Source organism: Coturnix japonica, chromosome 1 (assembly GCF_054131305.1).
Source record: "Coturnix japonica strain WE chromosome 1, WE-NBRP24, whole genome shotgun sequence".
In the NCBI taxonomy this organism is placed as follows: domain Eukaryota; kingdom Metazoa; phylum Chordata; class Aves; order Galliformes; family Phasianidae; genus Coturnix; species Coturnix japonica.
In genome coordinates this window covers 133,850,211-133,873,910 of record NC_140663.1, presented here as the reverse complement: position 1 = coordinate 133,873,910, position 23,700 = coordinate 133,850,211, and the positions used below count along the sequence as shown (strand labels likewise).

The 23,700-nt window shown below is 40.5% G+C and overlaps 1 protein-coding gene across 1 annotated transcript in view; it reads left to right on the top strand.

Moving 5' to 3' along the window:
- HS6ST3 (heparan sulfate 6-O-sulfotransferase 3) overlaps positions 1-16,239 on the top strand; it is a 258,742-nt gene extending 242,503 nt beyond the window's left edge. Inside the window, exon 2 of the mRNA XM_015851553.3 lies at positions 11,913-16,239. Within this exon, the coding sequence (XP_015707039.2) occupies positions 11,913-12,618 (706 nt within the window). The 3' untranslated portion in view covers positions 12,619-16,239. The remainder of the gene's footprint in view (positions 1-11,912) is intronic.
- Positions 16,240-23,700: the final 7,461 nt, after the last annotated feature.

The following is a 23,700-nucleotide window of genomic DNA, read 5'->3' as shown; positions in this document are numbered from 1 at the left end:
TGTTCCAGTCCCTGAGCACCCTGACCTAGCAGAGGAGCTGGGTTAGATGACCTTTAAGTGTCTCTTCCAACTCAAACAATGCTATGATTCTATAATATTAAGGCAAATAACATGTTACGCCAAACAATATGTTTTCCATATCTGCTGGGAGTTGAGAGGGCCATGTAAATAAGCTTAATGCCATTTGTGCCTTAACTGTTTTGCCTCGAGGGTGCATTCACACACAGCTGGAACCACACACCGTGCTTACTTAGAACTCACCCTGGAAATTACAATGAAGTACCATCAAGTGGAACCTTGGAAACTGCCTTGCCATAAGTTGGCCGTGTGTATCTGTGTGTGTGTGTCTGCGTGTGCTTGGGAGGGGGGAGTTGCATATAAGGTCCTATTTTAAACAGTGTCTGCAGCTACTAAACTCGGAAAGGTTTTATCAAAGTTCTCTGCATGCCAAATACGCAGTGGAAAATTGATATATAGAAATGATTCGCTTTCAAATTACGGTATTTTAAAAAATAAATTATATAATGTAATAAAATCTAGTTCGCTTATAAAAAGAATGTTCAGTGCTACCATAGTATCGATAGACAAAAGCTCGTTAAGTTTAGGCTCGTTAAGAGCGCCCTCTAGTGGAGATGTTGTGCATAGCGTCTGCCGCAGGTAGACTCAACAGAAGAAAAAGCAGCAATTCTGCTTAGAGCTGTGAGTTGTGGCGTTCTCAGGAAGCATTTTTGGGTTCAATTAGACTCTAGCAAGATTCCAGTGAAAACACAGAGTGCAATGTGAAAAAGAAGCCGTCTTAGAATTATTAAACACCTCCTCATCTGCTTACTTAAGGCTTTGCAGGAAAGGAAAAAGGTAATAGCATCACAAGAAGAGGAATGTTAAGGGAAGCAAAATTAGCATTTCATCTTACAGCTGAGTGGTTTCCTTCGTTGTTTCAAATTGCTTCATTGAGTTAATAGGGAAGACTACTCTTATGATGTTTTCTTTAGTAGAATCACCTGAAATGCTGTAATATCCATATTGTCGTTTTGTTTGCATTCTAGGCAAACAGTGCCCTTATAGGCAAGCAAACACAGATCATTTTGTTTACATCACTTGTGATGACCAAACTCAGATGCTTTAAAAACTCAGCATGCAGACAAGAAAATGCTTATGATGTCTGGATTTTGTGATGATCATTTATAATTTAAGGTCATTATGCTTGATGTCAGAATTAATAAAGACTTGAGGCAAAGCTTAGAATAAATTGGTGTACTTTCAAAGGGATTTCAATTAGTGGGCCTTTTTATTGTTAATTACTTTATTAATTGAGCAGCAGTACTGTACTGATTCAAAACATGTTGAAGTGAAAAATCCCACAAAATTTTCATCTAAGTGTCCCAGATTTGGATGAGAGCATCTACAACTAAACCATGAGCTGGAAATTATAGATGAGGCCTGGATGCCTGCCACCTGTGGCACACGCTTGGTTGCTGTTGAAGTCAGAGGTAGTGCGGGGATTTTTCTTTACAACCATTACAGAAGATGTTATGTTAAACTATCGATCAGGTGGGAGTTCTGTGCGCCCAGCTCTCTGCATCAGAGCTGAGTGAGTGATGAATGCCCAGGCAGTCCCCACAGCAAAGAGTCTGCTCCCAAAACAAGGGTGTCCTCCAGAAGCTACTGAGAGGCTGGGATCTGAGCATGAGAGAGGCTCTGTGGCTTGTCCTATGGGATAGGGGGTTTAGGTTGGATATTAGGAATCACTTCTTTACAGAAAGGGTAGTTAAGTACTGGAATAGGCTCCCCAGGGAGGTGGTTGAATCGCCATCCCTGGATGTGTTTAAGAGCCGTTTGGATGTGGTGCTCAGAGATATGATTTAGCAGAGGGTTGTTAGAGTTAGGGTACTATGGTTAGGCTGCGGTTGGACTTGATGATCTTCAAGGTCTTTTCCAAACTGGATAATTCTATGATTCTATGATTCTATGATATTATGTTGTACTAAACCATTACCTGTGGTTATAGGTATCACACTGGAGGGGTCCGTATCCAATATAGTTTTTGGAAGTCAAGCTGGCAGAACAAGCTCCAACTGTGGGTCCCTCTTGCTGAATTGTCTCCAAGTCTTGTCTTTTCCCTCACCTGTCAACACCTTTCTTTTCCCTGCCCAGCCCTTGCTTTCTGCTGCCATGTGAGGCCTATGGGTGATCTCCATTGCTCATCTTTCCTATACTTGTAACCTCTTCCTGAAGGTGGCAGGGTCAGTGCTCCTTCCCCATGCTGGGGCTAGAGACAGACCTCCGAGGAGGCAGGAAAGAAAGTAGTGCAAATACATCCGTATTTCTTGTTTTCCTTCGTGTAGTGGCATGGCAAAGGTGGAGGTGGGAGGAGTAACATTCTGGAGTAAAGGTGTCACATGTGCTCTAGATTTTCATGGTCCTTACGAGACCTGACAATGATCGGTGCACAATGGGGATGAAATGGAATGAGGGCGATGTGAGGAACAGATCCCTCCTTTTCCACTACTGGCCATGGAGGATTTGTTATTCTCTCTGGCACAAAGGAATGCATGCTCTTGCATACAGTAACTTTAAAGAATCTTCTGGACACTGTGTATTTCTTGCCTTTAAATAGCATTCATCCTGTGTACATTCACACACACTCTCCTACAAATTATGAGGTTTTTGTTATGCATATACTTGAATCAAATCCTTCCTATTTGATTTCATTGTTGCTTTCTATATTTGTATTTATTTCAGCAGGGCACTTGCTATTTCCATCTTTCCAGCATTTTGAAGAACACTTAGCACAATTGAGCTCGATACAGTTTAGGCAAGGAACAAAAATCTCTAGAGGGAACTTCATTAGATTTGTGTCTCCTCAAGAAATGATTTACAATGTGTATCAAGTCATTTGATGGAAAATGGCAATTTTGTTTTTCCTTCAAATTGCCTAATCTCTGCATTTCTATTCCAGTCTGCTTCATTCTCAAATCAACTGTTATTTCCTCGTCTTAACCTTTCTCCATGTTCTTACATGCAGCAATGTTTGGGCAACTGTTCTCAGGCTTTGGGCTGAGACGTGTAAATAGGCAGCACCTTTCTCTGGTACGAGGTGGCAAATTTACCTTCAGTGAAGAATTTGCCTTCTACTTATTGTAGAAGGCAGAAAAGCATGAAGCGAAGTGTCAGAAGTTTCTGGAGGACAAGTAGCTGGTAGATAGAAGTTAACAAACTGGGATGTGCTGAAAGAGGAAATTTCTGTTTAAGGGAAAGTTATTAATGAATTTCCTCAGGGCTGGTCTTAGCTCTGATCCTATTACATGTTTTCGTTAATGATGTTAGCACAAAAAGCTGAAGTATGTTAATGGAATTTGCTTAATGACCTTGCGGATATCAGTGAAAGAGGTGAAATGAAGTTTGGTAGCACAAACTGCAAGGTCGTACATTTGCAGCTCTGCTGAAATGGATTTCCTCTATAAACTGAGTGCTGAAATGGAAGAAGGAGCAGAAGGATTCCTTATGTGTATCCCAGTAATACAGTGAGTAGGAGTTTTCAAAGTGTCAAAGTGATGCCTCCCCTCAAAAGAAAAAAACCAAACAAATGCAATGGGAAGGTGTGTCAGATAATACATTGCTAGTGGATTTAAGCAAGTACTTATTATACAAACTGCCTGTGAAGCCTCATGTGAAATTTGCCCAATGTGTGCAGTGAAATGTGAGATAGAGCAAGGTTAAGTGCAAAGATGGACTGCTTGTGTGGCCAAAAACCAGAACCTGTCTCAGGTGCTTTCAGCATGACTTACTTTTATGAGACTGATACCAAATGCTGAAGCAGTCTAAGTGTGACCAGAGGGTACTGGGGGAATGCAGCGTGGTCGCTTCTGGCTTTTCTTATCACAAGACACAATAACAACCAGTTAACTTTGAATAATGAAGGCTTAGAGGCCTTCTCTCCTCCTTTGATGTTCCATTATAAATCCTCTTGCTGTATTTGCAGTGCAAACTCAAGAACAACTGGAGGTAACTAGGCCAGGACAGGATTTAGTCTAGGAACAAAAATCATGTTCCTAACCATAAGAAGCAACCCAGTCAGAGTGATGGAGTGAAAAGAACTCTCCAAAAAGGTGTTTCATGAAGGGGATAACAGAGTGCTGGCAGGGAAGGAGACTGATAATCCTGGGAGCCTCCTGTGGCTAAATAAAACAGCACACTATGCTATCCATGCACTTGAGCATCCTTAGCTCATTATACTCTAGACTTTCTTCACTAACATTGCTTAACCTCATGTGCTCTCTTTGAAAATCTGAGCCTAAATGCAGCACATGAGAAAGTTATGCTGTAGCTCAGATAACACACTCATATTGATATCTGTCTATCTGTGTGCATTTTCTGAAACACTGGGACTAAAACCATGGGTAGCTATTTCATTACTCCTCGGTCACCCAGAGTGTTATCCCCCTACTTAAAACTGTATATAAAAACATTCTTATGAAAGGCAAAGTACCTTCCCTATACTCTGTCTTCTGTCTTGGGTACCTTGGAAGGAACAAGGGATGATAGGAATTATCTAGTTGGCAGGATTTTTATGTTTTGATGTATTTTCTGATAGGCCTGTGCATTTGGTATCAGACTGTGCATGGTCAAACAGAACCATGAAAGCACTGGGATGGGAAGAGACCCTGGAAGGTTCCTAACCCAACCCAGGGCAAGGCTGATACTGAACGTAGGTGGGGTCACTTGCAGCTCTCTCCAGTCAGATCTTCAAAACCTCCAAGGATGAAAGGTGCAAAACACCTTCAGGCAAAGCTTTCTGAATGCCTAGTTATTCTCCTGGTGAAAGTTATTTTCCATGTATCATCCTCTGTTTCAATTTTTGACCTTTTTATTTTCATTGTCCTGTTGTGTACCTCAGAGAAGAACCTGACTCTGTCTTCTCAGAAACCCCTAATACTGGCAGTTGGGTACCCACCTAACATCTTTGATGTGTTTAAAACACTTTGCTAAAGTCTACATTCACAAGTAGGTGTTTTCCTGTTTCTGGAAAAAAGAGTTACAGCACTCACAGTTTCCTTTGTTTAAAGTAGATCTTGAGAACCATATTTAGAAATGATTTTGAGTGGCTTGTGACAGTGAGATGTGTAGAAAGCATGATTCCTATTTAAAATGGTTATTCTGTACTTAATTACAAAATCTGTTAGGCACATGTAGTGCATGTTGGAAATCACAGTTCCCAATTCCAAAAGCCTACAGTCTTCCAATAGGAAGTCTTCAGTTTGCATAGTCCTTGGCCTATTGATTTGTGGCATACTTAGGAAGAAAAATATACATAATCCACATCAGTGTAATTGTTACTTCTGATGGTAACAGATGTACTGCTGGACTTCTAAAGTCACATATTTTCTATTTAATATAAAATTAAAGCTATTTTCAAAATAGCTTAACTAGCACCTTATTATTTTCATGTAATAACATCCCTTTATATACCATTACTGAATTTGCCCTATCTTTACTAGAAGGCAAATTAGACTCCTTGGGTAGAAAAATTCCTAATGTTGTACAAACAGCATTTGCGTTGCCACAGGTTCACTTTCTTCTTATTCCCCCTGTGAATTACCCTAAATCACTGCTGTTAAAAGTTGTTTGATGTCAGAGAGTGAGTGATCTCCGAAGACATACTTTGTTATCTGACATTCTTTAATCAGCTGTAGGACACTAATCTTCTCATCAGCAGCCATGCAAAAACAAAAATAAAATGGTGCTATAAATCTTTTGTGGGTTTCCTCTGCTGGCACAGATACAGCACTTCATTTGGTGTTCCAGGAGTTATTTTTTGGAAAATAAATAAATAAATAAATAATGTTTGCAATTTCTAAAGAAAGAAAAAAAAAATGGACTTCTGTAATGAGTGCTAAAGCAACAGATTAATGAAACAGTAGCTGAAACTGCTTAACAGGGAACGCTCTTCTTAAAATGCAAAGAAATGTGAGGTTTCATGTTTTGAAAGTGCTTACCAGTGCCAGTTTCTCTTGGCTGTAACAAGCTGTTGTTGCAATTTAGTTCCTGAGCAATCTCCCTTGCAATCCAGGGCTAGAAATCTAATACATGCTGCCTGACTCTAAGCCCTTCCCTCATCTTACTTAGGTCAGCAAGGACAACAAAATTATCGTGGAGTTTATCTTGGTCTGAAGATGTGTGTGAAATAATATGAAGTTTACTTAAAGCTTCTTTTTATTTTGGGAATGCTCCTGCCCTAAAAAACTTGCTTATAAGGAGATAGTATAACATGACTGGTATCTGTGTAATAAACACAATAAGTACGTTGTTGTGCTTATGTCACTACATAATGTTACATGCTTAGTTAGTTTTCAGGGTTGGCTTGAAGTTCATACTCTGTGCAGGCAGGGATTCCTCGACTCCAGGCATGGGATTTGCCTTACAGATGGAGACAACTGTGTAGGTGTCTACAATGTAGACACTGAAGTTACAAATACCTAAGATCCCACTCTGGTAATATACACAGTACAACTTATAGGTCATCTCTAAAGTGATGCAGCTCATTCTAGTGTCAGCATCTACCTTTGGCCAGCTGCATAACTCTCCAGACACCACTGACTGAGTTGGGCAACTTCCTGGTGGCTTTTTATGTTGCTTAATATAGCTTTTATGTAGATCCTTGCACTGGGAGTTCTTAGCCTGGAAGTAGTATCCTGCTCCATCTCTGAGCAGGGATATCCTACAGATGTTGCTGCACCATACATCACTGGGATGGCAAAAGGAGTTAAACAGCAAAAGCTTGTGGCCAGTTTGGTAATTGGAAACTGGCCATTTTGGGGGGCAAAATCCCAGAGGAATAATGAGATGTGTCTAATATTGTGCCTCAAAGCACAGGTTGTACTTCTTATATTTAACTTATCTGAAGTGGCAAATTTTTCCTTTAATGTAGAGTACCTGAGTGTCTATAGGACACTGCTGCCTCTGCATGAAGTAAGTGCAGTGCTCACCATCCCAATTGAAAATAATAGAAGTGGTGGAGGCTCAGACCTTCCAGAAAACCAGCCAGCTGAGCGTCTTTCCTACATGCTGAATTGGTGAGGTATGTGGTAAGTATGGATAAATGTTGACTTCTTAGCGGTGTCTGCTGTCCTACTGACACTTTCATTGAAGAGCATATATGAAGAAATCCATGACAACCTGAGAGAACAGCTAACAGTATTACAATCACAAACTTTTTAAAGGGATGGCTTAGAAAACCATTTTCATCACAGCAGTCTAGCATCCTCTAGCAGATGCTAAGCTTAAGAAAACTATGTGCTGTCGCTACACCTACACAAGAGTCTTCTTGCTAGCTGGTGTTTATCCAACCTGGTGGTTAAGCTGATCATGTGCCACTTCATAGCATTTTCTTGGTAGTGCTTTTGTCACATTGGGCAGATTATCTGTAAACTGAGCATAACATAGATGCAGCTATACTCAGCACCACAGTGCTGCTAGCCATGGGCTGAAACGTCTGCATTATGCTTGCATATCTTGACCAGTTTACATTAGCATTAGCCCAACAGTGCCACTTCACTTTCTGCTTCCCTTCACCATTCTCACTGTGTGTTCACATGCTCTAATTATTCACATATTGCACTACCCATAGTTTGTTTCACCTGCTTATCCTGCTCTATGCAGTGTTATCAGGCTGATAGTACTTACAGCCTGAATCATAGAATCATAGAATTATTAAGACTGGAAAGACCACTAAGATCATCTAGTCCAACCATCAGTCCTCACCTGTGACCACTCTAGACCATGTCACTCAAAGATGAGTGAAGAGGGGTAGCGGATGACTGGTTTGCTCTGTTATTACCATTGAGAACGCAGGCTTGTGGACAAGACTAGGAAGCACACAGTTTTTGCTCATGTACTGCAGATCCTTCCTAACATTTCATCTCATAAGGACAGCCTCTGTCCTTAGCACAGGTGTACTGCCAGGATGGGCATTTCAGAACCTACCAGGGGAGCACACTCATTTCCAGGGCTAAAGCTGCTAACATTCTGCCACATCTTGGGGCATAAACTTGAATAGGTCTTATTTTCTCTTCTACTAGGAAGAACTACAGTGTGGGTGTTTTTACGATGCACTTGTTCTTTTCAGTCATTTTGGTTCTGCTTTCACCTGGCTGTTAGTGTCTTAGAAAATATTCTCCTATGGCTGCCTTTTCTTCCACTTCAGATATTTCTCCATCTCTGCACCAGCTGTTGTGAGTGCGCTCTTCTCCTTTTATGAAGCTCATAAATCCCTGCAATAAGGTCCTGCCTCACTCTTTGAATGAAAAGATCTCTGCTTGCTTGCTGCTTGCTTTTTCACCACTCAGCCTCCAGAAGTGCTGTGAGAGTTCTTATGCTGGCTGCTCCAAGCAAGAGCAGGAGTGCCAGAGAAGATGTCATTCATCCTTCTTCCTGAGGAGGCCTTACAGCATGTTTTGTTCTCCGTGTATGGGGATCCTTCATTCATATAGTAAATCTTCCTCAGCCTAGATGTCTGTTTTGTGATGATAGAAGGCAAAAAATGCCCTGGTTTATGTTGACCCTCAATAATCTCCCCCTCTGAAATAGATTTCTAAGTCAGGGGAATGCTACTGAGGGATTAATGTAAGACTGCAGTATTTATATTGTAATAACTTATAATGTGAAAGAAATATATGTTCTTGGGACATAACTGGATCTTCATTTTATTAACTAAAGTTGGGGTTTCTTTTGCCAAATGCTAACAAAGAGACTAGATTTCATGCTGGTGGGACTACAGCTTTCTGAATTTCCAGGTAGTTTCAAATTCTGCTGTAGAAAGCAACATTTTAGATATGGAGCTTCTCGAGCCACTGGGAACAAGGAAGGGCTGCACTGGTGCTGATCTTGTAGATGTCATCACAATTGGAAACATGGTAGATGGACAGTTAGCCTAGTTGACCCTAGATATCTTTTCAAACCTTAATTATTCTATGATTCTGTGATTCTCTGAGTCCTTTACACTGGTAAGAAAAAGTGCACCTCTGTATTTGGCTCAGGCACATTCAATCTGTAGTTAACTTGAATGTCTTCTACTGAGCAGTGACAAAGGAGATGGAAGGCCACCACCACCCCATGTTTTATGAAGTATTTCTTTCTCTTTATTATAAGCTGACTCCTCAGCCATTCTTAATGCAATTGAAAACTACATATTTTGCACTGAGCTCTGAAATGCTATTCAGTTAAATCAGCATTTAAAAACAATTTCCTGATTGTCTTCCAGATGGAGATGCCATTCAGCCTTAACACAAGGAAGCAACTCTGCAAGGTGCCCAAATCAGAAGCAAATTTATTAGGATAGCAAAACAAGTTGCAGAAGTCAGTCACAAGGAGGAGCAGTAATATACAGATGGAAGTTCCTTGCTCATTCTGTGCAAAGGAAGCTACGGAAGTTACACAAAGACATGCACTTCTCATTTCCCTGCATTTGCTTCGTATTCCTGTTTATTGCACAGCAGACACATTTGCATATCCAGAGATGAAATGGAAATGATTGATGCAAAGGAGGTTTCTTTGTTAATTGCTCGTGCTCTGAAGCATGCCTGAATGGGACTGTTAGAGATGAGTGAGTTGCAATAACAGTGTGTTACGCTCAGAGCCTACAGGTGTCTGGGAGTTTGGCCACTTTGTCTGTGCAACGTGAAATGTCCACTTGTTCTCTATGTAGGAAAGCAGTTCCTAACGTGCTCTCATACATGAAAAGTAAAGCCAATGTGAGATGAACATTCAGTTTGAGAAGTGAAAACCATGCCTGAAGTACTTAAATATAGTGCTTTTCACGGTGGTACTCCTTAATTTATACTCTTCCACCTGTAAATCTTCTGCTATGAAATTATCTTTGACAGAGCCATTGTCATTAGATAGTAATTCAAGATGTTACCCTGTGGCAGACCATAGTCTACAGTCTAGGATCATAACCTCATTCCAAAAAATGTATTAAAAATCTTCTAGGTGGAGAACTCAGATGAATAAAGACAGTGTATTCACTTCTGTTTCCTTTTGCTTTATCTGAATTGGGAAATATATCTACATTTTTGGAAAATGTGGAGCATGTCTGCCCTTATGACAAACCCAAGGTTTGCAGAGAAACTACACAAATCTTTAGTGGTAGAAAATCAGTGATATCTGAAAAATAAGGGTATCAGTCTTAAAGATAGTAGTGTCAAGAATTTAACTGGTTAGCTTTTGTATAAGATGGCCCCAGAAGGTGTCCAGTGGAGGGCTGCAAGGATGATGAAGGGCTTGCAGTGCCTCCTGTATGAGGAAAGGCTGAGTAATCTAGGTCTGTTCAGCCTGGGGGAAAGAAGACTGAGAGAGGATCTGATTAACTTTTACAAATATCCCAAGGGAGGTGGGAGGCAAATGGATGAGACCAGGGCCTTCTGGATGGTGTGTAGCAAAAGGACACGGAGTAATGGCCTGTATCTTGAACACAGGAAGTTCTGTGCTAACATGTGAAAGAACTTCCTTATGGTAAGGATGACGGAACACTGGAACAGGTTGCCAGGAGAGGCTGTGGAGTCACCTTCTGTGGACATATTAAAGACCCATTTGGATGCCTACCTGTGTGACCTATTGTAGGGCACCTGCTTTAGCAGGGGTGTGGGACTCAATGATCTCTGGAGGTCCCTTACAACTCCTGCAGTTCTGTGTTTCTGTGGGTCTGTGTTGGTTTGTTTACAGGGTAATTTGTTTCCAGCAAGCTTGTCTCTTTACTTGCTTCATCCTTGTTTAGGTTTGAGGAAGAATATTTAGATAAGAGTTTTCCTAAGAAAACTTATCCTAGCACTCATGATTTATTAATGTATTATTTGCAGTCAGATGAGTCATGCAAAATCATAAGCCTATTTTTGTACCATTCTGAGTGTTAATTTTAGTCATGAATCTTCTGCTAATTATTCTAGCTGACAGAAATCATAAGTATTTTGGTTTTATTTTGTCTTTATAATATCACCCTGTAACTTAGGTTAGTAGTTTCTGTATAAAACATTTATCTGTAGAAAACTATGTGTGAAATCCTCTTGGAACCATACTCAATTGCAGTCAAATTGCTATAAACAGATGTTCAAACTCAACTCAAAGATGAATTGACAATGTGGGTGCTGCATTTATTTACTCTATTTCAGATCAATTCTTCTTAGTGTCTCTTTTGTATTCTTGACATGTGAGGCTGAATAATAATAATCTTTATATCAACAAATGTTTTTATACTATATGATTATAACAAATTTCAATACAGCACTTGTTTAAAACTAAGTCATGTGAATAGGTCTGGAACCTCTCATTATCATCACTCTAACCTATTTAATAATAGGGCTTTTCCTAAGTAAGTCTTATGCTGGTCTTCCATGTGGCATTCTTTTTAGCACTTGCAGCATCCGCATTGTATTGCCGGTGCTTCTCGTATATTCTGACCAAGTTTTGTATGGGCTATCATCTCATACTTGCATGTCTCAGTCCAGAAGGGTGGTGACAGGATTATAGAAATCTCTTTTTTCACATTTTCCAACATTTCTGAGTGTTAACATTTTAAGTAGAGGGGAGTACTCTTCAGTTAATTGGCTTCTACATAAAATAACTACCACTGAACAGCTGATAAGTCAAAGTAGCTCCTTTTCTATGGCAGCTGCTTACTTCCTTTCATTTCTCTTTCTTCCAATGCACCTTGTGTTTTATTCTCAATGCTTGTGAAGCTCTAAGCTTTTTACTATCTCAGAAATAGTCACTTTATGTGACTCAGCCTATATATCTCAGCCTTACACTGAGAAAAAGTGAAGGGGGTGTGTGGTGATGGCCACTGGGAACTGTTTTGTTGGAGAATAAAACAAGAAAAAAATCCACTGGATCTTAAAACTGTGTTTAATGATATGTTTCAGGAACTTCTATTACATCACAATGCTGAGGGATCCAGTATCAAGATACTTGAGTGAATGGAAGCATGTCCAGAGAGGTGCAACATGGAAAACTTCCCTTCATATGTGTGATGGAAGAAGCCCAACACCAGACGAGCTACCAACCTGTTATGAAGGAGATGACTGGTCTGGAGTCAGTTTACAGGAGTTCATGGACTGTAGCTACAACTTAGCCAACAACCGCCAGGTGCGCATGCTGGCAGATCTCAGCCTGGTGGGATGCTACAACTTGACTTTTATGAATGAGACTGAGAGAAACATGATTCTTCTCCAAAGCGCCAAGAACAATCTGAAAAACATGGCCTTCTTTGGGCTTACAGAATTTCAGAGGAAAACACAGTATCTCTTTGAGAGGACATTCAACCTGAAATTCATTTCCCCGTTCACCCAATTCAACGTCACACGGGCCTCCAATGTGGACATCGGTGAGGATGTACGGCAACGGATAGAGGAGCTGAACTTCTTGGACATGCAGCTTTATGACTACGCCAAGGACCTGTTCTTGCAGCGCTTCCAGTACTCCAAGCAAGAGGAGCATCAGCTGAACCGCCTAAAGAGGCGAGAGGAGCGGAGGCTGCTGCGAGAGCAGAGAGCTCATCAGTGGCCAAGGGAAGAGGCAGCAGAAGTAGCTGTTACTGAAGATTATAATAGCCAGGTCGCGCGGTGGTAACACTCCTCCATCTTATCTAACCCTTGGGAGGATCAGGTTCCTCCATCTTGCTTAACCCATGGAAGGATCATAGAGGATGATTCTTTGTGTAGCTCGGCTGCCTGAAAGTCGGTCAAGGAAGGCCAACCGCCATGGTAAATGATGCAGCATCTGACAGCTAACCTTCCTTGTCTCAGTTTTTCTCGCTTTCTGTCAGTAAGAAGAATATATATATATTTTTCTCCGTGTACATGAATAAGTGTTATTAATAGCAGTAGGAGAGATTCCTATCCAAACAGACTTCTTTCAAAACCCTAATCTGTGAGGATGGGTTGAAGAGAGAGCTGTGGCTATGACATTAACGGACGTACCCTCTACAATCTGAGCTACCAAAACTTGTGCAGACATGAATCAAAATTGAAGAAAAAAAAATAATAATAATAATTGTTTTGATTTCTCTGTGTTGTGAGAGCCGGTTTACTTCATATTGTCCTTTGCAGCTGTAGTGTGTGGCTTCCTAGTGAATGCAATGGAGGTAAGAGTATTGCCCTTCAGACTTCTACATGCTGGGTTTTGATTAAGGAAAGAATTTGCTGAGGTGATTCAAAAAGATGTAGGAAATGTGGGATTGGTGTAGTGCTTTTCTTCTCTGTAAACCCGCAGTCAGAGATCATTTGTAAGTGAAGTGATGGGGGTGGGTTAGCTTATTTCTCTGCAGATTTTAAGAGTATCAGACTCAGCTAGGTAGCAGCCGTCTTTTGTAGTTTGTGTGGCAAAGGGAAAGCTGGAATGCAAAAGCTGGGAAATGAAGACCTCTCTGCAGCTGGCCACACACTACCAAGGTTATCTGGCTATAGGCGATGAAATCAGCCGTCACATTCACAAAAGGTGAAGAGGGGCCAAGCAGACTACAGGAGAGGCGAAAGAGAGCAGGAAAAGCTTAAATATTAGTGTGACATTTTCCAGGTCTTCTGCAAAAGCCTGGAGATATATTGTGTGTGAAGACAGGCAGGTTTATGGTATTGTCTGTTAAAATACATTAATGCCAAGTGAATACAACTTAAATTGGTTTTCTCTCTAACTATGGTAGTAGCTACAAAAAAAACCCCTCAGCTTTCATTTTTATAGGATTCATAATAGAGATGTGAGAAGGCTTGATATTTATAACTCTGTATGAAGATTCTTTGTAAATTAATTGTTTCCATGAAGAGAGATCTGTATTTGGTTTTATTCCTCATCTACAGAAAGATTCAATTGGTTCTTCATCCACACATTACATTCTTAACTGCACCTATTTATTCTGATATTTTTTCTTCATTCTATTTGTAATAGTGGAACTTTAAAAAGAGGGTCCTGTGCATCATAGATCTTTTGAGGGAGTTGTTTTGTTGTTTATTTTTCCTTCTTCTTCTAGCATAAATCTAAAGCATTAGGAGGAAATTTCTCTAAGTGCCTCAACATGGCTGCTAAATCAAGATGCTGAAAGTATATTATTGCATGCATGAATGGCTTTTACCTTACAGATTTACTAATTAGAGATAGTGGAGTACCTGATGTGGATGCACATTTCTTGCTTATTTTCAGAATTCAAGTTTTTAGCCACTCATTAAAAGTTTAATGTGCTGCAGAAAAAGAAGTCAAGATTGAAAATTTATCCCTTATTTCTAAATGTTGTTTTTAATGCATGCTGTATCTTTTTTTAGTTCCAACAATGTTATTGCTGCTTATCTATGCACAATATCAAAAATATGATCTAATGATCCTGTTGAGGGTTAATGCATACATACAACAATATGTTCAACTTGGAATATCATAAAGAGCATTACAAAGTGATTGAGGCTTACTGGCTGACACCTCAATATCGATGTAGCTTATTGGCAATATGCTTCTTTACATCAGCATGCTATTTCTGTGGTAAGTAGCAGGGCTGTTGGTCTGTAACACGTGTTCCATGGTGGATGGCATACACCTCTTCCCACCTCTGCCTTCAGAAGGGAAATCGCGGGACTGCAGTCATTCCCCTGACCCAGTTTGGGATGTCCATCTTAAAGAAGACTGCCTGACATCTTGACTGGATCCCCGTCTCCCTGAAGAGGCTTCCAGACTCCTCACTCACACAGAAATACCCATATTCAGAGGTTTGAATTTAAACATTTACAGTCTGGGACTGACTCTCTCTGTGAATGCAAGAGAAGGGAAGGTGCCTGTAGCACTCCATACACTCCAAGTTCTGTGACTGCTCTTCTTGTCTCTGTGGGCACAGGGAACTGGGGTGGCAGAGACAGGGCTGAGCAGGAACAGGGCTGCTGGTGAGTGAATGGGAGAGAAGCCGAGAACATGGAAGGAAAGATGCAAGGACAAATTTGGATTAAGGAGAAAGATAAACAAGAAAGCAGAATCAGTCCCATTTGTAAAGCATCCCTCAGCACCAAACAGGTCCCCTTAGTCTCATCCCTGCCTCTCTCTCCATCAGACTGCCTCTCCACGCCACTCACAGCAACTGGGGCCTCGTTTTTCATTTTGCAGTATTATCTTTCCAGGGGAAAGGAGAGAGAGAGAGAAAGGGAATTGTTCCCTGCAGCCCCACCAGTTGCTCAGAGCATCAGTTTCAATTCTCTGGGCACACCAACAGCTCTTCAGGCTTCTGCACAACGCAAAACAAAACCTAATGAGGAAAATCAAAGCAGTCTTTGGGCGGTTTACATTAACTTTAATAGTTTGGTAATACCTTAATGCAATGCCTAACCGTTTTGTCAGTCATTCCACAGGAGACAAGATTAAGGTCCTGAAGAGCTTCTAACGTGCTGTAGCATCTACACTAATGGGATTTGCCTTAACGCTTGGGACTTAGTTAAAATTTAAGGGTTCTGTTGTTTTTTCTTTTTCCTGGGGCCTATGTGTCACATAGCTCTGGTTTTGTAGTATCGGAGGCAGGAGGCAGAGATCTTGCTGTCACCAGAGCCCATGGCCCCATTTGCTCCATGCAGCTACAACAGTAAGACCAGTGAACACCCAGTGCCAACACTGCTGCTTTACTCAGCAGATCTTCCTTACACATCCAAAATAAGGCAGTTCTGAAATACTTCCAGGTGGACTTCTCTTAAGACACAAACATGCAGCTTTTTTCTTCTTGAGGGCAGCACCTGTACTGTAAAGCAGAAGAATAAAGGCCCCAGTTCATTTCTCTTTTGTTCCAGTTTTCATTGCTCTGGCAGTGCAGGCTTCACTGTAACTACACCCACTCGTGTAAGATCAGAGAGCAGTGTGTTCCTTTCAAAACATTTGTGAGCAGCCACGCTGTAGAACTTCTGTCTATGGTAGTGGCTTTATTTTGTTGTTTAAACAAGGCAATTTGGCTTCTGCTACTGTGGTGCTGAAACAAATCTCATCCTTTTGTAATGGAGATGTACTTACTAATCTCTCCCATCATATCTTCAGCACTGACTGCCTTTTTCCAGTTATAATTTGCTGTAGGCTTGGAGCGGACAGAGAAACACGCTGTGTTGTTGAAACGGCTTCATGGTAATTTGATGTCTAGTCCAAGAACAGCCTATTGCCTGTAGGTTGTGCTTTATTAAGGAATGGATTTTTTCCCTCTATTCCTCACTCATCAGTGCTAACAATAAAATGCTTTTTTCACCATGGGGAAATGAAAAAAAAAAAAAAGAAAAAAAAGAAAAAAGAAAAAAATGCACTTTATCATGTTTGGTATTATTCACTGCAATTGCATTAGCAATGAGGCTGTAATAGCCTTGCTAGGACTTCTGCCCAGCATGTGGTAGTTACCTGCAGTTTGCTAGAAACAGAAATAGAGAGTAAAAAAAAAAATTTGAAGGAAATCAAATTCACAGCCAAATTCCTGACTTTAGTGTCTCTGTTCAAGTGGTGGGTCACATCCCCCTTGAATCTGAAGGTGTTTCAGAGTTGGCATCCACTTCTAGCTGGAAGGGTCTTGCTTCCTACACATTTTCAAGAGGTTCAAGTGTCAGTGACTGTGACTGAGTGTGTTGTTAGGGACCTTTCTCAGGCTGACCTTCCAGATAACACATTTCCTTCTGTGCTAGTAGGTTGTTTCTCACCACAGCCCTTACCAGTACTGAGCGCTGATGCTATGAAATTTGTCTTCTCACTGCTACATTTTTCCTCCATTGCTGTTTCCTTGATACATATGGAACTTATTTATTTATTTGTTTGTTTGTTTGTTTTGTATGGGATAGGGAAAATCTGTTTTCCAGGCTAATGGAGATTACCCTGTATGAGGCATTGAGATGATCACGATAAAATCATTCTCATATAGTAGACTGCTGTATCCTTCCTTCATATGGCAAAAGGATATTCAGAAAAGGTACTCAGTTAACACTGAAATGCTCCATTCAGTTTGTAATACTTTATTTGTTTATGTTTCATGGAGGGAAATGGGTTCCATAGCCTACAAGGTCCTTGGCTTTCTTCTTGGCCATATCAATTGCTGTATGATTTCAAAGAAATGTTGGAAAAATCGTGAGTTCCCATCGGTTGCCATATTTGAGATAAAAGAGTAAATTAATAGGCTGTAAATTATCTTATTCTTTGGGATTTTTTCTTCTGTTTATGTGCAATAATGTGTGTGAACTCTGCTATAAAGAGATTGTATTGTGAGTAACCATATCTACTTTTATTCCTATTTAAAGGGTAGTTTGTAGACCTAAGGGTTTTCATTGATGTAAAGCACAATTTAATGAATTATTTAATGTGTTTAACCATTGTGATGTCAAAAGCAATTGTTTTCATATATTTATTAGTTGGTGGTTTTCTGTAAATTGATACTCATTAAGATATCTGTTAAAAATGTTTTGTTGAATATTGTTGGGTCCATGAACTACTTATGAACAACAAATAAACACTAATTGCATCTTTGAAATACTAAAGGTTCTGTCTTATCCACATAGTCATAAAAGTGATTGAAAATACTCCTGTTGGACTGGTTTCCAGCATTCATACAGATTTAGTGTGATCATAATAATGTTTTTTTAATAAAATGTACATAGAGGAAAGGTATGTTGACATAACTTACTCTTTAATTATGTTGGGACCCAATCCCAAAGCTTATGATTGCAATTGACTTTAGTGGGCTTCATTTCAAATTGAATTCAGGCAGGAAACCTGAGTCTTGCATAGCCACTAGCACTAATTCAAGTGACCTCAGAGTCAGAATTTCCATACTTGGACTGAATAAAGATTTAAGTATGGAAATGATTGAAATAGAGCTAGTGAATTTGTTGGACTTCATTTCTACCAGTCCCAACTGTTGGATTAATCTACAGAGCTACTGCAGGAAGGATGAGAAGTTTCAGTATGCTACTGCACCTTTAGTCTCACCCACATCTTCTTTGAGAGCACGGGCCTTGAGAGGAGGTGATGAATTTCAGCCTTAATATCTCACACAAATGGGTGAGTACAATTAACTAGGATGGGATGGAAACATGGAGAAGCATGAATAGGTTTAAATAAGGAGGAGACTCTGAACTCTTTTACAGAGTAACTCAGGATCACTTTTACGTTAGCTCCTTCAGGGTGTAGTTTGAGCCTCTGTTCCACAACTGTTTTAACAGACCAAAACTTCCTCACAGCTCTTGCTTCCAACAGTAAGAAAACATGCCACATCCCTAGAGGTGCGTCTGGTTTAAAGAGAAGGCCATGTTGTGGCAAATTGAAAGTGGGTGCCCTTAACCTACATCCTTTTCATCAAAGCCAACTGACCTCTGCTAAGTGCTATGGAAAGTCTTGTTAAAGGTAAAAAATTATAGTCAGCGTGAGAAATCACACAGTGAAAACAGCAGTTGTTCAGGGCAGCAGAAGGAAGGAAGTTCTCAAACATTCTGGTTGGTTTTGTTTTCTAAATTGTCCTTCATAGAACTTTACATTCGCAAAGCTAGTGATTAAAAAATGCTGTTGTAAGGGGAGGCTGATTGAGTCTAGAGGAATGAGCACCTCTGTGGAATTTATCCTCACATCATCCTACCTGGTTTTGTATTTTTTCTCAATTTAACTGTACTTCTGGTCTTCTCTTGAAATGTTTGTGTATGTATGTGGGTATGCACCTGGGGTCTAAATGTATCAAAAAGCATCATGAAGAGGAAGGTCAAGTGGTGCTTGTGCCTTGCAAAAGGTCTGTTTGATAAGCTTTTGTACCCCTTTTACTGCTTTTGGTGAAATCCCTATTGCAAATTTCCATTTTCTTGTCACCTGTACCAATTTTTGCGTGTAAAATTTTGGAGAAATGAGAGGATTGGAGGACTTTGTAATCTCTAGATTTCTCAAAATTGTACGTGTGTCAACATCTCATTGCTTGCTTGGTAGTTGATGTGAATTAAGCTTAATTCCTGGGAGGCAGATGTCAGCCTCTGGAAACACATAGTGTTTTTTGAAACCAGACCCCCAGAAACTGATGGCTGAATGAGCAAAGAGAGTGGACACTGACAGCGAAGACCAGATGGCGTGGGGAGCTCATTCTACTTCAGAACAATTCAGACTGCTAAACAGAGTCATCCAGCACTGTCTGCCTGCCTGGCCTCCAACTCCTTCTACAGAAGGATGTCGGTCTCAGCATAGATGCTGTTCTGTATTCATAAACCCAGTGCAAATGTCTCAGATACCCACAGGTCTCCACAAAAAAAACAGACTCTCTCTACTGGAGACTTATATTTAGAAACCCAGATTGCTGCCCCATTGCTTGTATCATTTGAGGCCATCAATTGAGACAGTCTGCAAGGTGAGAGTCCATCATCATTGCCAGTAGTGAGCACAAAATCAAATGCACTGCAGGACAGTGTGAGTGATAGAAAAGCAAAATGAATGTTATTATGTTTCTGAGTCCTGCACTCTAGTGAAAGCAGTTATGAGGCAGGGGCAGAAAGACGGTAAATGAAATAAATGTCTGTATTACTGATAAATATTACTATATAGCAAAAGTAGAAATGGATTTTGCACCAGAAGACAGATAACTTTTTTCCACATACATAGTTACATTTCAAGAAATGTGTCAGAAAATTGTACTGTAATGCGCAGTTATGGCACAGTTATAAGCAAGTGTGAGAATTGACATTTCTGGACTTTATTACACACAGCTGGAGAAAGACTTTCATTTTTAAGGTTTCATTCGCATTTATTTCTATTTTAGCTACAGAGGTTATACAAGGTGTGACACCCTTCAGCATTTGCTAAGAAATTTGTGATTCTGTCCCTAAAATTTGGAATATGAGCAAATGCAATTAGACAGCATGGAGGTAAGTAAATGACTGTTATAAATCCTAAAGTTACATGAAAGCACAGAGTGCTAAAAATGTGTAATGGTGAGAATAAATAAGGCCTGCCCTGCTCCTACAAGAGGTCTACTGCAGGATTTTGTCCTCTGGGTAAATAGCTTGCAGCTTCACTATGATACACATACGGTGAAAGTCCCTTCACACCATGAGAAGTCAACTGGCACACAAGTTTGTCATGCAGCCCTTGGGGAACCCCTGGCAGGGCATAAGCATTTGGACTGCTTTAGACATTTGCTGTGGAGTAAGAAGGCTCTTGTTCCAGAAATGGCTCCTTCCCCACACTGTCTGCAAACAGGAGAAATAAATCCCCGAATGTACTTTAGAGGAGGTAGAAGCTCTGTGACAAATGACGAGGGTGCAGCACTTCACGTTTGGAAAGCCTGCACTAGAAACGAATCATAGAATCATTAAGGTTGGAAAAGACCGCTAAGGTCTTCTAGTCCAGCCATCAATCCATCACTGCCATGCCCACTAGCTGTGTCCCTCAAATGAAAGTAAGGCTCCCAGTGTGACAAGACTAGAGATATTTGAGGATGTGCAAAAACCAGAGAGGTAGGATCAAGGATGGAGAGAGCTGACCTCGGGACCCTCTGTGCAAAGATAACTCTCAAAACCACTAGAATGAGTTTGCAAGCTGAGAAATAGAAGATAAGCAGGGAGGAGCACAAGCATCAGAGAGCCAAAGAGACATCAGCTGTGTAGAGACAGTGTGGATGTCCTGAAAAATCAGTGCAAAGATCAAGGAAATAATTGACAGCAGATTTTGGTGGGTTTCTATCTTACTCAGAAAGCTTTCCACTGCTTAATACATGCTCAGTCTCAGCCTAATGAGGCAGGATCTGATAGGGTCACATCAAACTGCATGTGCTCTGCCAATAGTAGGCAAGGTCCCTCTGGGATTCCACTGCTATGATGTGACATCCAAGTGACAAATAAGCAGCCTCGCTTTACCACACACACGTGAAGCCTAAGAAGTCTCCCTTTGTCTATACTGAGTGTGGAGTCAAAATTGCTGCTCCAGCTGTGGGACTGTGAATCTGTGCCCAGAGATGCTTATGATAAGCAGTAATGGCAATATCACAGCTTCAGAACTTCAAATGTCTCTAACAGAATGCTAGAACATGCATGCCAATAAATGGCTAGATATTAAATAAGAAGAAGTCATAGTTGAAATCCATTATCAATAGACCAAAATAAAACCGCATTATTATAATTAACAATATGATCTGACTTAGAGATGCAAGTTGTCCCAGTCAGGACAGGGACCCGAGATCAAATCAAATAAACACTGAAGAGAAAGCATTGACATTTTGGAAGACGTGAATGCTGCACAGCTCCAATTACTGCTAGGGAGTAGTGGGGTTAATTCTCATGAGTGACTGAAGATTAATGCGTATGGATGGATGTGTGTGTCCGCATGTCCAAGTGCACATGCACAGACATACAGTATGTCACTGCTGGCCATTTGCTTACAAATGTGTTGATTCCTACATGTTGGACCCATATATTTCAAACTATAGTCAGATAGAGCCCAGCCATGCACCTGGCTTTGATTTGGGGGAAGCTTCTATGTAAGGACCAGATACAGGGAAATGAACGGTCCTCCAACCAACACAACTGCTAGAGCAGGAGATCTTGTCACCTGGAGGTGTACTGACAAAAGCTATGTCATCTTCTGATAGCATGAGTGTCCACCCAGAAGCTGAAACCTCATTAAATTCATATTCTTTCTCTACTATTTAAATACTTACTAGTGATAGTGTGTGGTTATGCAGAACATATCTGATTTCAGAAATGAAGGTAAAATAGGAAATACTAAATCCCCTCCCCGGTTCCTCATCGTTTTTGGGCACACTGTAGGATTTGTGTCAGTACTCTCAGGGACTAATATTTCTTACAATGAATCTCTTCATCAAACTGCCTTTATGAATCATGGATCAAGTTACATTCTGTGGACCTTAGCTGTCTTGCAGCTTTCCTTGCTTTCTCTCCTTTGCTTTGCCATCTGGTATGCTCACACACACATATGCTCACACTTAGTTCCTCTGGCTATCCATGAACTGGGAACTCTGCTTTTCTTCTGGACCTTAGTTTGAAATTGAGCCTCAGCTTCATAAGGATACCCTTGTCCTAACCAAGTACCTTGCTCTCCATGCAAAGAAAACAAAAAGCAATGGGGTAGATGGATACTGTGGCCACTCCAGTTGGAGGGAGTCTTCCAATGATGAAGGCTGTGGGATGTGGGCTTGACACGCTGGATATATAAATTACACAATTGTAGATTTACTCACCTATATGTTTATGGGAATTAAACAGCAAATAAATGAGTTACAGTTTATCAGTGGTTTAGATAAACAGTCGTGGGATGTTTCATCTCCTGTTGGATCAGTCAGGAAGCCAGCTCAGCAGATCATGGGCTGAATGTAAACACCTCTTGGGTCTGAGCCACTCTTGTCTTTGCCAGATTTTATTTTAAAGAAGCATCTTTATTTATAAACTCACAGCAAAATTTATGCTACATTTAAACCAATTTAAATAAATCACAAAATGGAATAAGAATCTGAAGGAACAAATAGGTAAGAAATGTGCATTTGTGGTACTCCTGGGCAAAATATGCACTCTTGTTGAGTCATAACGGTCCCAGGTTTGGGAAATGTAGGCACTGGGAGAAGGTGATTCGTCTCCTGAAACATTTCTTCTTCACCATTTCTTGGTCTGCTTCACCCTTCGTTGGAGCTGAGGGGGGAAAAATCTGCCCACAGAATTCAAGGTACAAGTTCACTAGGGATTTGTATGCTGACAGAATGATATGCTGCAAGATGTTCATTATTGTGGTAGGAATTTTTTTTTCCCACAGTATTTCGAAGAATTCAGTTTTGATATTTTCTTTCTGACCAGTTACGAGCACAAATCTACACCTCCATCAAATTATCTGTTATAAAGGGAAGGCCTTATTTCAAAGTAGTGATATTCAACTCAGAACTCTGCACAGTGTATGAAAAATTAGGGATTATTTTTTTCCACATCTCCCACTTTGAATTCATCTAAGTTGAATTTCATCTGCTGCTCTATCACTGTCACTCCTTGTCATCAGGGCCCTCTGCAATTCACACTCAGCCCTTATCTTTAGTACCCTGACTAATTTAGCTGCTATTCTCCAGCAGAGATCAGTGTCCCCAGAGCTCATTCTGCAAGCTGTCGAGGCAGCAGGGGAGCAGAACTTGTGGCAAGCCGAAACAGCATCCCAGTAGCAGGTATAAAGGCTTCATTTACCATCCCAACCACTTTGATGAAAGTGCTGAGATGTACGCTCCCATTCTGCTGCTCTCGCCGTGGAGGTGAAAAATCAGTTTTTATTAGTGTTGAAATTGCTTTTCACGTGGGTTGCCATAAACAGAAAGGTATTGCTTTTTGGCTCATTCTTTTAGCAGAGAGTCATACTGAAAATGTGTTTAATTCCCCTTTCTCATCTGTATTCTCAAATTCTTTTAAAACTTTGGAAATTATAACCATTTCCCTCTTTCGCACACAGATTTTGGCAAATAGGATTTTCTGTTTGTTGAGCACACAAGCAGCTCCCATTTTCATTTCTCTCTGCTGTATGGCTCTAAACAAAGGTATGTTGAGTGAGCTGGCCATCACATTACAGAAAGCTGAAAAGGTCAGAATCTTAAATTACGGATCACATAAGACAAAGAATTTTAGATATCTCACAGCAAATAAGAGAATGAAAACATGATGAATGCCGTGTGTAACAGCTTGAAAGCATGTATGGAAAAATGTGAAGTGCTATAAACTT